This window comes from Procambarus clarkii, chromosome 4 (genome assembly GCF_040958095.1).
Source record: "Procambarus clarkii isolate CNS0578487 chromosome 4, FALCON_Pclarkii_2.0, whole genome shotgun sequence".
NCBI classification, from domain to species: domain Eukaryota; kingdom Metazoa; phylum Arthropoda; class Malacostraca; order Decapoda; family Cambaridae; genus Procambarus; species Procambarus clarkii.
In genome coordinates, this window is record NC_091153.1 from 46,820,227 (window position 1) to 46,835,161 (window position 14,935).

Sequence of the window (14,935 nt, forward strand, 5' to 3'; positions counted from 1 at the left end):
AGTTTCAATATGGTCAGGTAACCTGTCTTGCATCACAGGAACCTCCTGCATGGCATGTTCAGATACCTTAAGCCAAGGGGCGCAGCTATGTCTATTGTTGTCACCAGCCAAATCCAGCAGTGCTTAACCCAACTGTGGGACTATTTCCAGTGACGGATGCATGGTCCTAGGTCTTTTCAGAAAATTATTAACAGAGAAACATTAGTCTCTGAAATTGTTTGATTCAGTCTAGCACCAAAGGCTCCTAGGATACAAATTTGAGAACAAAGCTGGTATAACTGGAGAAGGGCAAGGGTGGGTAATCTCTCTCTTGAGAGGGAGTAGCCAATCTACCTCTTGTATGTAGAAAGTAGTGGATAATGGTGAAAGCAGAAAAATCAGTGATGGTAAGTCACAAATGAGGTACCACAGGAGTTGGTACTGGTACTCATTGTTTGATATACTGTGTGTAAATTATCTGACAAAGGATAGAGGATTATTCATATCCATTTGTAGATGCTGCAAAGCTTAGAGAGAGTTGGAAGCAAGGAAGACAGACTACAGGAAGACCTTGTGTACTGCAGCATTGGTCAAAAAGATGGTAAATAGACTTCACCCTGGACAAATGCAAAGTATTAAGGATAGGGGAGTACAGGCTAAAAAGGAGACAACTACTGGAAACTACAAAAGGAGAAAGATTTGAGTTTATATTGCACTCTAACTCTAAACCTGGTATCTGTGGAACACATCAGTTGAGTAACTCTGTATTTTTATGAACAGTATTGTACCTAGATAAGGCCTTTGGAACATTTATATATCATTCAACTCTGTGACTCCTCCATTTATATATAATTTTTTTTAAAAGTTTTATGTACCGACTCCACAACCCTAAGTGTTACAATTTTATGCAGTTTAAGAATCGGGCAAATATATCTATTGTGACTCGGTGTTGCAACCCAAGAGAGGTGCAATACCTCTGCCCCAGATGTGGAAGTGGAAAGATCAAAAGGTCAGGTTTCTTAGATAGATGGTTAAAATTTGTACTGAATGGGTTGATAAAATAATGTTTTCACTGTATTACACAATCACAGGATGGTAATCAAACTCCTCCAGCTGCATGGTACCAGGCCTATTAAGGTGAGGGTTCTGAAGCTTGGCTACTAACTGTACAGTACTATCAACATTCATCATAATCTGGATAGGTGAGTATATTTCATATAGTACCTATTTGTTGGGCACAAGATGGACTTTATAAGCCACACCTGACTGCCCTTGGAGTTAAAGAGGGCTCGAGCCGCCATGTGGGGAAGGGAGGTGTAAATAATAACATGTAAATTACTATTGGAAATGAGAGGCTATATATGATAAATGCTAATTTAGTATAAAAATTAAAAGGTCAAATAATGCAGCAGTTTATTTCAAACAAATTAAGGTGAGCAAGTGATTCAGTTTTTATCCATTATAGCTTTTAATTACAAAATCATTTTGTAACCACTTGTATCTCAAATGTTACAATAAACAAGTAGCCGAGTTGGGGATTATTGTAAATACAGTATTACAATACTTACTTTCTCACAACTATTACATTTTAAGGTTTCCATATAAATCAAGATGTACAGAACCACTGCTCTATCCTCAATCATTATAACAAAATATGTATGACAGTCTGGTATTATTGTAATATTACAATGATCATTTTTATTTCAAACAAAAATAAATGCTTTTGCATAATGTAAGTAACTCAAGATACAAATGCATGACTTCTTTGGCAATGCATGTACAGTATTCTGATATATACTCAAAAGTATTTTGATTTTCATCAACAACAATGCTGTAACATATATACTGTACAGTATGCTACATTATTCTATAATCAAAATCCTGCAGCCATGACAAAAAATCTCTGAACATGGTTGAGCTGATAATGTCAGATCCTTGATGGAATAATACAATATAGCCAAGGTATAATACAACATCACCAGTGTGTGTGTTGGAAAATGCCAGGAGTACATACTCCAGTATATTAGCAGCCTTTCAGGTCATCAAAAGTAAATAATAATGCTTAATGTAGCTTTAAGCTAAACAACGTTTTAGTTTATTTGGACAAAATACAAATTAAATCCTGAACAAAATGCTTTGATACAAATTTTTTTTTTACTGCCCTTACAGAAAGAGATACTGTAAGCCTGTTTCATTATTTAACATCAAACTTGTGGCTACAAATAAAACACCATTTTGTACCTGTCAAAGTCCATTACAAGCAATGTGAAAATTCTACTCCAATAATCAGCCTCTTCTCTTCTGAGTGGAGATATAAAGGACATTATTGCCTCTAATAAATGCATCACCATACTTGTTCTTCAGTTGACCATTCAGGTATTCTTCACTCTGTTCCAGTGCTATATTCATGTAGCCATCCAGACATGCCAGTACACCTAAATAATGAACAATTAATTATTAGACAGTGTAGAATTACAGCATATATATAATAATATGAGGAGAAAGTGCTAGGCCAATATAACTATACAGCATACCTGAAATCTCTCAGTGAGCATGAAACTCAAGAACAATTTTATTTTCCCCTTGCTCTTTGGATGCAAATGTATCATAAGAATTTTTTTTTTATCATGGCTGCATTTCTGGAATTGTGCCGTACTGTCGATTACTGGTAACCATCTGAGTATGACAACTTTATCCTACCTACAACTTACATGGGTACTAGTCGGGAAAGAATATGGGGGCTCTCGGGAAAATCTGCTGTGGCATGGGTACTGTCACCTTGTGACAATCAAGGGACATGATCAAATGGGTCATCAAGTAATTAAAGATGCCAAGTAGGGTTTGGAAGCACTGTTTATATACAGTATTAATCTTTTATAGGTCATTCCGGCCATGATTGATCATTCTTTACCATCTCCCTGGTACCGGCAGGTATATCTGAAAAGTTTCCTATTGCTCTGATCTGACATGATGACTTGTCATGACAGAGCATGACCCTTCCAATGGGACCAGTAGCATCTTGCTTCACAAAGTAAAACACCGAGTGTGGTTGGAAACAAAAATGTAAATGTTCAATATACATAAATATGAAATCTTCAGTGAAATGCAGTACAATACAGTACCTCGATAATCAACTCCAGAGTTGAGCTTCACTACAACAGGACGGCCAATAATTTGCTGAAGAAATTCATTGGGGGTCTGCCGACGACTCATTATGGCTAGCAGCAAAATTTTCTTTAAACAGAAAATAGTTGTATCTGAAAGAATAAAATTGAAAAATATTTTAACTTAAAGATGTGAAATGATTTTTTTTTTTTTTACTGCAGCTCCAACTTGTGCAACTTTCAACAACTGGTGGATCCTAATTCCTATTTTCTTCACCAATCTGCTGCTTGATACTGTTGTTGATATAAGATGTGTATTGTTATGCCTCGTCTTGCACAATGCAAGACTTGCCTTGTTCAATACTGAACAATGCCAAGTCTTGCAGTGTTCAATGTTGAAAAGCCTTTTCTAGTCTTCTGATCACTCGTGGAGTTCATGTAGAAGGCTTTGCAAGGTCTGATTAATTTTTGCATTATCTGTGAATTTTAATATAATAGGTACAGGGTCTGGAATTTTTAAAGCAGCATTTCTCAAACGTCTTGTACTTTGAAATTATTCAGTTGTACTTTAGATAAACACACTGATTCCATTGCCAGCTGAAAGACGTTTTCTAACTTTGCTCTTGATACTGGTTAAATGAGAACAAAATTATATGCAAAAAGACTCAAAAATAATTTGCATATGGTTAGAATTAGCCTATTTATCACTACCTCTTGCGGAACCTCTAGTTACCTCAGGGGTTCTGGGGAACCCCGGAAGAGAAACGCGGCTCTAAAGTGTTACTTAAATAACTATACCAGGTGAAAGGAAGTAATTAATTATCAATAGATGGCACGAAGCCGTGGAGGCTATGTAGCACCCCAGGTTATCTTGAGATGATTTCGGGGCTTAATGTCCCACTAAGACTACAGTTAAGGATTGGAGCCTAGTCAATCTTCCCCCAACCAGGATACGAACCCCAAGCCAAAGCGCTCGTGAAACACCAGGCGAGTGCTTTACCACTGCGCCACGTGAGTTTGTCTTCCCGCCTCCCAGGGTATGTAAGGGACCCCAGCCATCACCAGAACATACTAACTACTAAACAACAATCAACTAGCCCCGGACACGGACATAACGAGCCAGGCCTAACAGGCACACTTGAGGACACCACCAACACGCACCCAACAGCCACGGAGGTGTAAGCGTTGTAAACAACACCATTCACCACCGGATTTTTGAAACCTTCTTAACCCAACTCAACCTAACTTAACCCAACTAGCCCAATACAGCTTAATCTAAGTTATTACAGCCTAACCTAAGCTAATGGGGCCTAGCATAACAACATATACGGTTTTAACAAACGGAAAACGAGCTACGACGAATCATATCGTGCCCGAAACGACCAATTTAAAGTCCATAATGATAATAATAATACTAAAATTAATAATAATAATAATAATAATGATAATAATAATAATAATAATTTATTTGCAAGAAGGTACAATGAGTTGGCGAGATTACATATGATTGGTATTTTTACATTCGAACAGGAAACGGTCCCTTTTAAAGTAACTAGTCCCGAGAAACTCCACTAATGTCGCTGCAGATCACTTATACACATACACTTAATTCAGTGTATATATCTATACAAGTATAGCCTATAATTCCAGCAAAATATGGCAATTGCCATAAGCCTTATATGTGTATTAAGGCAACATTGTGAAACGTGTATCTATTGTAATATTTGCAATGAATTGTATTAAAATATGAAAGTCATTTGAAATAACAGGATTGTAAACGCGGTCTTTTTTAATATTGTTATGTACTAAATAAATATTTATTTTGAAACGCTGCATCATGTTGATGACGTCACGCTGCCTCCCGCCGTTCAAATTGGGCTACAAGTCGCCCAAATGGGTTTCTTATAGCCGAAATGGGCTCTTTATAGACCAAATGGGCTCATTATAGCCCAAATGGGCTTATTATAGCCCAAATTCGCTCTTTATAGCCCAAATTCGCTCTTTATAGCCCAAATTCGCTCTTTATAGCCCAAATTCGCTCTTTATAGCCCAAATTCGCTCTTTATAGCCCAAATTCGCTCTTTATAGCTTAAATTCGCTCTTTATAGCACAAATTCGCTCTTTATAGCCCAAATGGACTGCTTTGGCCCACTGAAAAAAGCCAGCTGTTTGTCCCTATATGCAATTGCTGGCTTACTTTTAAAACAAGCTGGGTTATGTACTCTATAAAAGCGTATCAACCGCTGAAAAACATATGTGACTACGTTTATTATAAATGATGTACTTTTAGTCCTTAAGCTGGCTATCTTCAGCAATACGGACTGTGCCAACTATAACGTGTGATGCAGAGATATATATGATGCTTAATATTGTAAATATGTGGCCACATTTGTGCTAGAAAATAATAATAATAAAATAAAAAAGTACATAGATCACAGATTGGGCTACTTGTAGCCCAATAGAGTTACCAGATAGAATAATTGTATTGCAATTGAAAAGACTAGAATGTATGTCGCTACTTACTACTCTTTTTCGGCTACTGATAGAATAAGCTGTGTAGTATATTTTGAAAATTGAATCAATCGAAAAAATATATATTTGGTTACTTTTATAGTCAAGTTTGTGACTTTTAGTTCTTCAGCTCGCGATTTGCGGCAACTCAACCCTGGGATCCTTTGGGCTACTGTTGTGGTAGTGAAGCGAGGTGTCCCCTGGTGTGTCCCCTGGTGTGAGGTGTGTCCATCTGGCCCTGTGTCCTCTAGTGTGTTCCCCTGGCCCTGTGTCTCCCTGGCCCTGTGTCCCTCTGGTGTGTCCCCCTGGCAGTGTCCCACCACTGTCCCGTACTCCCCGAGGACATAAGCAAGAAGAAGGACACCAATAACTGTACCAGACAAGAGCGTACACACCTGAAGTGTTGAGGCACATGTGTGGACACGTGTGTGGACACGTGTGTGTGGCCATACAACAGCAACAACAACACTACTCGTGTTGTATTTTGACGGCTTAGTTTTATAAAATATTAGGATAATTTTGTTGTTTTTGGCCAAAGCCAATTGAGGAGCGACTTGTCTTAAAAACATAAGAACAAAGGTAACTGCAGAAGGCCTATTGGCCCATACGAGGCAGCTCCTATTTATAACCACCCAATCCCACTCATAAACATGTCCAACCCGCGCTTGAAACAATCGAGGGACCCCACCTCCACCACGTTACGCAGTAATTGGTTCCACAAATCAACAACCCTGTTACCGAACCAGTATTTACCTAAGTCTTTCCTAAATCTAAACTTATCCAATTTATACCCATTGTTTTGTGTTCTGTCTTGAGTTGATACTTTTAATACCCTATTAATATCCCCTTTGTTATGTCCATTCATCTACTTGTAAACTTCTATCATGTCACCCCTAACTCTTCGTCTTGACAGTGAATGCAATTTAAGCTTTATTAATCTTTCTTCATATGAAAGACTTCTAATTTGGGGAATTAACTTTGTCATCCTACGCTGGACACGTTCAAGTGAATTTATATCCATTCTATAGTACGGCGACATCTTGACATCAAATATCTTCGAGTCATTTCACAAACTTGAATTTGGGTTAGATATGAGTGTATAATTCATTTATTATACACCAAATACAGTATACTCTTCCCTTAAAGCATACGCCATCCTATGGTGTGGTGGTGGACCCCATACTCCATCCTGTGGGGTGGTGGTGGACCCCATACTCCATCCTGTGGGGTGGTGGTGGACCCCATGCCCCATCCTGTGGGTGGTAGTGGTCCCCATACCCCATCCTGTGGGTGGTAGTGGACCCCATACCCCATCCTGTGGGCCAGTAGTGGACCCCATACCTCGTCCTGTGGGTGGTGGTGGACCCCATACCCTATCCTGTGGGCAGTAGTGGACCCCATACCCTATGCTGTGGGCGGTAGTGGACCCCATCCTGTGGGCGGTAGTGGAATGGGTTCGAGGCACACAATGGGCTCAGGGACTGAACCCCATAATTCATTTAGACATGGGGAGAGCTAGTGTCACAATTCAATAAATAAATATTTTTCATCTAGGTGAAAGTAGATACATATTAAGTTACAAGCAAAATGTTGGATTTTTAGATAGTTGCTAGTATATACTATGCTTAAAGCCACTAATACGCACAGCATTTCGGGCAAGATTATTCGGGTAATTGATGCGTTTATCCTGCACTCCCCCCCCCCCGTCCCCTGCCCTTTAATCTGCAAATACTCTACACATGTTGATTGCCCATATGGGATCGAACCATATCTAAAGCAGTTGTAATATGGTGCATGTGAAATATATTATTCATGGGCTAAATTTTGTTTTTGTTGTAGGTACAGAACTTTACGATGCCAAAGACACGTTTGTTTGTCGGAGGTCTGAGTGAGAAAGTTGACGAAGATGCCCTTGGGTCGAGGCTGTCCCGATTTGGCACCGTGTCGGGCATTGATCTAAAGGAGAGAACTGATGCTGATGGAAATGTTATGTTGAAATTTTCATATGTTAATATAGATGCACCTTCATCGAAGATTGATGAATGTAAGTAATACTGCAGCTTTGTTCCTGCTCCTACAACGTAAAGTATTGTGGGTTTTTTCTTGATTTAACTTAATTTTAATATTTCTTATAAAAATACTATGATGGGTACCGTCTTTCTGCCCCTAATCTCCACCTCCTCTCATATCTTTTTCTTCCTATCTCTCTTCCCTTCTCATCTCTTGCTATCTCCTTCCCTGCCCCTCTCTTTTCTACTGTAATGTGGCATTCTTCTCTTCTATGTTGCCTCTATCGGCAAGGGGTACCTAGTCATACATGGAAGTACAGTAGTCACACATCCATCCTTGTCCCCCACGAGGAGTGGGAGAAGACCAACAATTCCCTGTACTGCAATCTCCTCTCAGCACTGCTCAGGGCTCAATACTACTGGCCTAGTCCCCACTAATAATACTCCTCCTGTAAGGCCCACTAATACTACTACGCCTGAAAGGTCGCCAATCTGACAGGCTCACCTGCTGCTGCCACCAGGTAATCTTCTATCGTTCTGTGGTCTAGAGTTTGAGTTCAAGATTAATTGGTTGTACGTATTCATATTCATTCATGATCCTAGGCAAACACTTTAGTAAGTGAAGGTAGGCTAACCAAACACATTGATAAAATATCCAAACATTTACTGAAACAAATGCATACTTGCTAGAGGCCAACAAAATTGAATGACTCAAATTCTTGGAAAACTCGGTGAAATTTGAATGCAAATGACAACACTGCTTGAAGCGCACTCTACTGCACAGTTATACCTTCCTCTAGCAACACATAGATGGTAAACCAAGTTAACACAGGATACTAATTAGTAACTGTGATATAAACACACACATAACTCGTCTCCCAGGCAAGTACTCGAGCAACAAATAACACCAATTTAACGTTATTTTCTGTTTATTTTCCTTATTTTCTTAGTTATAATCCTCATGGTTCCTACTGATTTTCACAAATCATTAAATGATGACAGTATTGTATATTTTGTTTATTAAATTGATATAATTTTTGAAGTACACTACTGTATCTGCTTCCAGGTATAAGGCAGCTGAATGGGTGCTCATGGCTAGGGTCTCAACTAAGAGTAGAACCAGCCAAAGAAAGTTTCTTAGATCGCCTCAGCAGAGAGAGAGCTTCCATTAAACAGCAACAACAAGAGTCTGGTCATAAGGAAAAGATAGATAAATCACCTGCCATCACATTCACAAAGCCGGTTAAGAAAGATGATAGTATTAATGTGAAGAGATCACTAAAAGATTGTGAGGTCGAGAATGATGCATCTTTGGAGGAGGGAATTAAAAAGAAGAAGAAACATAAAACGTCGAATAGGGAAAGTAATGCAAGTGAAATATCGGTGTCGGAAGATGCCGTACCTACCGTTGATGCTCAGGAGGAGAAGAGGAAGAAAAAGAGACGAAGCACAGATCACAGTTCAGCTGCTGAACCTGAGCAGCCAATGTCAGCAAAATGTAAGTCAAAAAAGAAACATAAAGCTGAAGAGGAAATGATGTCCAGCTTTAAAAAGTTTAGCTCGGTGTGGGCCGATTCTGATGACGACACAAATGACCAGAACAAAAGTAACGCTGATGTTGGGGACGTGATGGCTGGCAGTGATGAAGGCTTCTTCATTGATCTGGAACCTGACAAGTTGGAACCAGTTGCATCTGCCAGCAAGAAAGCCAGAAAGAAAGAGGTTAGGCCAGGTTGTACTTAATTTCTTACTTTAAGCATAAAAATGTATTGAAAGTGTAGTTCGTTCTGCTAGAGATTTATCAAGAGATGGTGATTTATGAAAAATATGAACCGCTTGGATTTAACAAAATCCAAGTGTTTCATATTTTTTGTTTATAGTTCTATACTGTATTGCCCATTTTTTATAGCCCTGTAAGCTTCATGTTTTTATGCTGTTCATAGACTATGTAATAGAATTTTCAGTTCGTTTTTTCTGTATTATCACCAGGTACTGTATTTTGGCTTATAATTTTGTCACTAAATTGTCTGCATGCTTGAATTGTTTTCAGAAAAAAGACGAGACCAATATGAGGGTTGGTGAACATGTGAATGATGGCCATAATACAGGGACTGTCCGAGATGATCAACAGGCTCAGGTAGAGAGCTTGGCTGATTTAAAAGCCTCAGATGGTTGCTTCACCAACCTCAAGTAAGTCCTTCACAGCAGTTGGGAAATATACTGTATTTGTATGAGTATAAGCTGCAGCTTTTATTAAAAACAAAATTGGGTTATACTCAGCTCATGAAAATTGTTTAAGCTCTCCCACAACTCCTCAGTAGCCACTTAAAAACGGAAGACCTACACTAACCCACCAGCTCCATAACTTGTACAGCCAGCCCTCCGAGGCTGAAATCCACCATGAAGACCTCCATCCATCCCAGATCTCTAGTATCAGCTATTGGCTCTAGTAATTGCTCGAAAGAGTCTCTACTTACGGGCTATTCATGCCCATACCACCTTTAGGGTGGCTTAATCTTTATCAGTCAATTAATCAATCAATCAGTAGCCACTACTATCAAAATCATTACACCCCCCGCTCATTACCACTTTACAGTAAGTCATCACCTCACCATAAGAACCTGAATCTTGAATTACCACCGCGACGAAAGTTATTTCTTGTTTTGATGTAACTGAACTGATCATTTTTAATAGCTTTTATTCTTTTTTAATTATCCATAAGCTCATTCAAAATATTCACGTTGAATATAGAGCAGGAAGCCTCCTGCCATTGTTTGACCAAGGGCCCCCTCAATTGCTTCCCTGAGCAATTGTACCTTGGTACTATGATACCAATTGGCCTGACAGCTGAGTGGACAGTGTTTCGGATTCTTAGTCCTGAGGTCTCGGGTTCGATCCCCGGTGGAGGCGGAAACAAATGGGCAGGGTTTCTTTCACCCTGATGCTCCTGGGTGTGTGACTTATACTGTAAATGTGACTAATACCTCATAATTTTCAAAGTTTATGATAAAACCTTAAAAAATAATTGCATAAGAAAAATAAACCAAATTTATTTTGATTTAAAATGGACTACTTTTGTAAATACTATATACTGTACTGTATTACTTTATAAGCTGATATTGACATGGCTAAATATTTGAATACTTCCAGACATGATGGTGCTGAGGGCTCTATACCCAATAAACTACTTCCATCATCACAAGAGCAAGAGGTGAGGACTGTTCAGTATGCTATATTATATTTGCTATTCAGTATACGTGATAAATTGTTTATTTAATGATACTTTATGAGCAGATATTGTTTATCGACACTTTTGAAGTTATGCAAGCTAATGCATATATGAGTCAGATGTTACAAGCAAATTTGTGACATTCATAAAATGTGTGTGAGCCAACGCTGATGATATTTATAGACAAATGTACTTTTTAACACTCATACAAGGCTGGAAAATTCTGCAGTTTCTTTTTCATATATTATCGCTTGTAAATACTGTAACTACTGTACATTGTAAATACGATATTTTTCAAACTGTGTTTTTCCTGTGAAAGATTAAAGTTGACAGAAACGCCTTTTGGATAGAAAAATATAGTTAATCTCAAATCATCTCCCATTTTTGTTGTCCCAAAAATATTGGTTTTGTGAGGATTTTTGGTTGTCTGGGAATGCAGGCAACGTTTATAGTATTTAGCCTGTGAAAAATCTTGCTTTGCATTCCGAACAACTGCTTTACGATCGTGCTCTTAGAACGTAACTTGTTTGTCATAAAGGAACTGTCTACACCGTAGTTGTAGATCCACACAACCGCTGCTGGTCCATACCATTGTAGACAAGTGATGCTTTACCATGTCTTGCATTTATGCACATTTCGTATTTACCTATTTTGTCCTGCAAATCGATGCAACTCAGGATTGACTTTAACATTATTTGCAAATTTTATCTTCTGTTTTTCCTGCACATTATTAAAAATCCTTAATGCCTTCATTGAAATTTACAGGCAAAACAAACCATGATAAGTGAAAGAGAGGAAGGGAAAAAGTATGTAAAAGTGGATAAAGATCTCAACTTTGGCAAGAGTTCTTCAGGGTTCAGCTTACTGGCTCAGTTCTCTCAACACATAAGTGAAGGTAAGTTAGCAGAATTAATTGCTTTAAAAATTGCTTCCTCTACAGATTGCTTACTCTTTGATAATTAATTGCTCTATTACTTTAAGCAAACGTTTACAAATGATAACTTTAAGCAAACGTTTACAAATTATAATACTGTATATATGTACAACTTAATTTGTTAGTAAACAAAATAAAAAGTAGAGATACATAGAACATGTATAGATTGTACAGTATATGATAGTAAAAATATATTGACTGGCTGAGTGGGTATAGCTGAAGAATATCTAGGGGAGAGGGATTGCAATCAGTAGAAGAGACAACAGGGCTTGACCCAGCTTGCACGGCGATTCTTGAATTGATTGGCGGTTCAGTGAGCTTGGAGATGTTCAGGGGGCAGTAGTGTAAGTATGCTTCCCTTGTTCTTGTTCAATTGTTCATGCTGCTGCTGCTGCTGCTATCTTCTTTCTTGCTGGTGGAGGTGTCTTTCCGTTCTTCCTCATTGTTGTCCTCCAGGATTGGCTTCTGTATGCTGTAGGCCTCGTTGGCTCTGCCATGAGAGAACTGGTAGTATGCAGGGTCTGTCAGGTCAGGATGTAGTGTGTCGGTGTCGCAATAGTCAAAAACTTGTCTTGGCTGAAACAACTGCATGTTTGGTCGGGTCTTCTAGGATTTTGCAGTGCTGTGGTTATTGTTGCAGGAGCAGTGGGTGGAAGTCTCGGGAGCCTGAGGTGCTGCAGGTTCAATAGGTGCTGTTGCAGAGGTAGTCGGTAAAGTTGGAAAGAAGCTGTAGGTGCGTCTATTGTTTGCAGACCAGTGTGGGCAGTGTACTGCTCTTGCCTGGGGTGGCTGTGGTGGTGCAGTTGGTTGCTGGGTGAGGTCTCTGCTCTGGTCAGTAGGGCAGGGAGTGCTGTCTTTTGGATGTTAAACTTTGGCACTAGTTGTGGTCTGGAGAAGACTTTTCTGACCTCTTCCATTTTCTTGAATTCCTCTTGTCAGAGAGGGCAGTCAGGCAAAATTACAGCATGAGCTTCTTCACAAAGTATGCATCGTTTGTAGTTCGCTGTGCATTCTCTGAAGTTTCTCATGGCATCCTCCCCTCCACTTGAGACTGTGTGTCGAGGGTATGTGATGTTGTCCTCCATCACACTCGGTCATGTTTTTCTGCTATTTACATTAACACTTAAATTACCAAAGATGATTGCTTTGTAAATATGTTTACTATTCTTTTAAAATTATCTACTGGAAAAGTATGAAAGTTATGGTGGTTTTCTTTTTATTGTGATATGCACCGATAATATGTGCAAAGTGTCATGTTTTTTTTACCTTTATTCCGCCTTGACTCCGCCCCTTTTCTAAATCATAATGACATAAAAATGTGAGACAAGTCATTTCCCTTTCCCACCCAAACAATCACCTGACCTGAGCTAATCTTACATGCCACCTCCACCACCACCTCCCTTACACATTCATTCATTTGCCCCATCTACTCACCCTACTACCTCCCTTACACATTCATTCATTTGCCCCATCTCACTCTACTACCTCCCTTACACATTCATTCATCTGCCCCATCTGCTCACCCTACCACCTTCCTTACACTTTCATCTACCCACCACATGCAAGCCCCTTGCTGCCAAGATACAGAACATAAGTTTCATTTTTCTTTTTAGAGAGAGATGAAAGTGAAAGGGAAGAATTACTAGCACCAGTAGTAGTACCCCCTCGACCCAAGATTGTTGCACAACCTCGAGTAAAGACGAAACCTTTCTTCTTGCAACCTGGTGATCGACAGATTGAAGGTTTGTCTTGTTTATTTGATCCTTGTTGTTATTACCTCCGTTTTTAACTTCAATGGAGAGGGGGGGGGGAGCGCATCAACAGCAGCATCTCCACTGTTTCATACAACAGGTGTAAAATGTTTCCAAAGTTGTAATTGAAAAATGTCAGACATTCACTACAGTATCTCAACTTTCCTATAGTTTTATTTGCTAACATTTCTCATGTGTTGTTCACACTTGATTCCTGCTTTCTCTCACATTCACTCACCATCTCTGTCTTGATCTGTCCTATCTTCAACATGCATTACTTCCATATATTTGCCCCTGCATCAGTCAGCAAGATATCTTCATTCTTGTCTGGAGAGCTCTGACCTAATTTTCTAGCTGTGTGATGGGTGTGTTTGTGTTGGTGTGGGCAGAGTGCAGGGGAAATTTTGGTGTAGAATGGGAAATGTGGTGTGGTCTGTGTATGAATGTATGGAGTGTATTAGTGTGATGTGTGAAGAGGTGAATAAGCTGGATACCAAAAGTGAGAAACCTGTTATCTCCATCACTGGACACGGTAGTGTTAATATGAAATGTATTGGTATAAATTCTTGTACAATAACATGAAATATACTTTTATGTATTTAATTTCTGACATGTTCTCTTACATATTCTTTTTATATTACTCTTTTAGCTGCAATAGTCTGGATGGCTCAGTCACTTACAAATGAAGTAGAAAATGAGTTTGCAGAAGTACTACCTCAACTCAGGTCCCTTTACAAGACCAGATCCATTAGAGCTATGAGGGAAGAGAGAAATTTGAGAAGTCGTGGTCGTGGTCGTGGCCGTGGTGTAAAGAGAGGTCGCGGTAGAAGTACGGGGGCAAGAGTCCCATACCGTGATCTCAGGTGGAGGGAGAAAAGACCTAGTGAGAGAATTGTACAAAATTAATGCTTGACATGTACAATACTGTGTTTTTATCAAGCTAATTGTATACAAATTATACTTGCTTTATATGTATATGTTTACTCATAATTTTTTTTCAAGAAAGAGTATTCCAGATTACAATGTTATTGATTTTGACAATAAAACTAAATATTAACAACATTTACGGAAGATTCTTTTTAACTCTCTGGCTATGATAAATGATTGATTATACATCGTAGAATGCAATAAGCATCGTGAAAACACACTAGTGAACTCGATAAGCTTCCTGAGTCCACATACCTAGAAAAATGTTTCTAAATCATGATGTAATTGACCTGGACCTCTGACCTTCAAAAAACCCCACTTGAAATTGGTAAACCCTACCCGGGGCCAGTTTCACAAAGCAGTTACTCAAGTACTTACGAACGTTTACATCTTTCCTCAATCTTTGACGGCTTTGGTTACATTTATTAAACAGTTTACAAGCATGAAAACTTGCCAATCAACTGTTGTTATCATTATAAACAGCCTCCTGG

The 14,935-nt window shown here is 39.0% G+C and overlaps 2 protein-coding genes across 4 annotated transcripts; one reads left to right on the forward strand and one right to left on the reverse strand.

Annotated features, from left to right (window-relative positions):
* Positions 1-1,380: 1,380 nt before the first annotated feature.
* Positions 1,381-4,372, reverse strand: LOC123749675 (U6 snRNA-associated Sm-like protein LSm6). 2 transcript variants are annotated; one of them, XM_045731804.2, is made up of 3 exons: positions 4,245-4,372; positions 3,102-3,236; positions 1,381-2,414 (listed from the first exon to the last, which is right to left on the reverse strand). In XM_045731804.2, exons 1-3 carry the CDS (start codon positions 4,282-4,284, stop codon positions 2,266-2,268), a joined length of 324 nt encoding a protein of 107 aa, XP_045587760.1. In that variant the 5' UTR covers positions 4,285-4,372; the 3' UTR covers positions 1,381-2,265. The 2 variants fall into 2 exon arrangements, with proteins under 2 accessions (XP_045587760.1, XP_069190633.1); XM_069334532.1 differs by lacking the exon at positions 4,245-4,372 and adding an exon at positions 4,214-4,235.
* Positions 4,373-5,727: 1,355 nt separating this feature from the next.
* On the forward strand, positions 5,728-14,579 carry LOC138370323 (probable RNA-binding protein CG14230). 2 transcript variants are annotated; one of them, XM_069334542.1, is made up of 8 exons: positions 5,728-5,816; positions 7,434-7,638; positions 8,670-9,325; positions 9,654-9,793; positions 10,754-10,814; positions 11,598-11,727; positions 13,380-13,508; positions 14,167-14,579. In XM_069334542.1, exons 2-8 carry the CDS (start codon positions 7,449-7,451, stop codon positions 14,421-14,423), a joined length of 1,563 nt encoding a protein of 520 aa, XP_069190643.1. In that variant the 5' UTR covers positions 5,728-5,816; positions 7,434-7,448; the 3' UTR covers positions 14,424-14,579. The 2 variants fall into 2 exon arrangements, with proteins under 2 accessions (XP_069190643.1, XP_069190646.1); XM_069334545.1 differs by lacking the exon at positions 5,728-5,816 and adding an exon at positions 5,896-6,173.
* Positions 14,580-14,935: the final 356 nt, after the last annotated feature.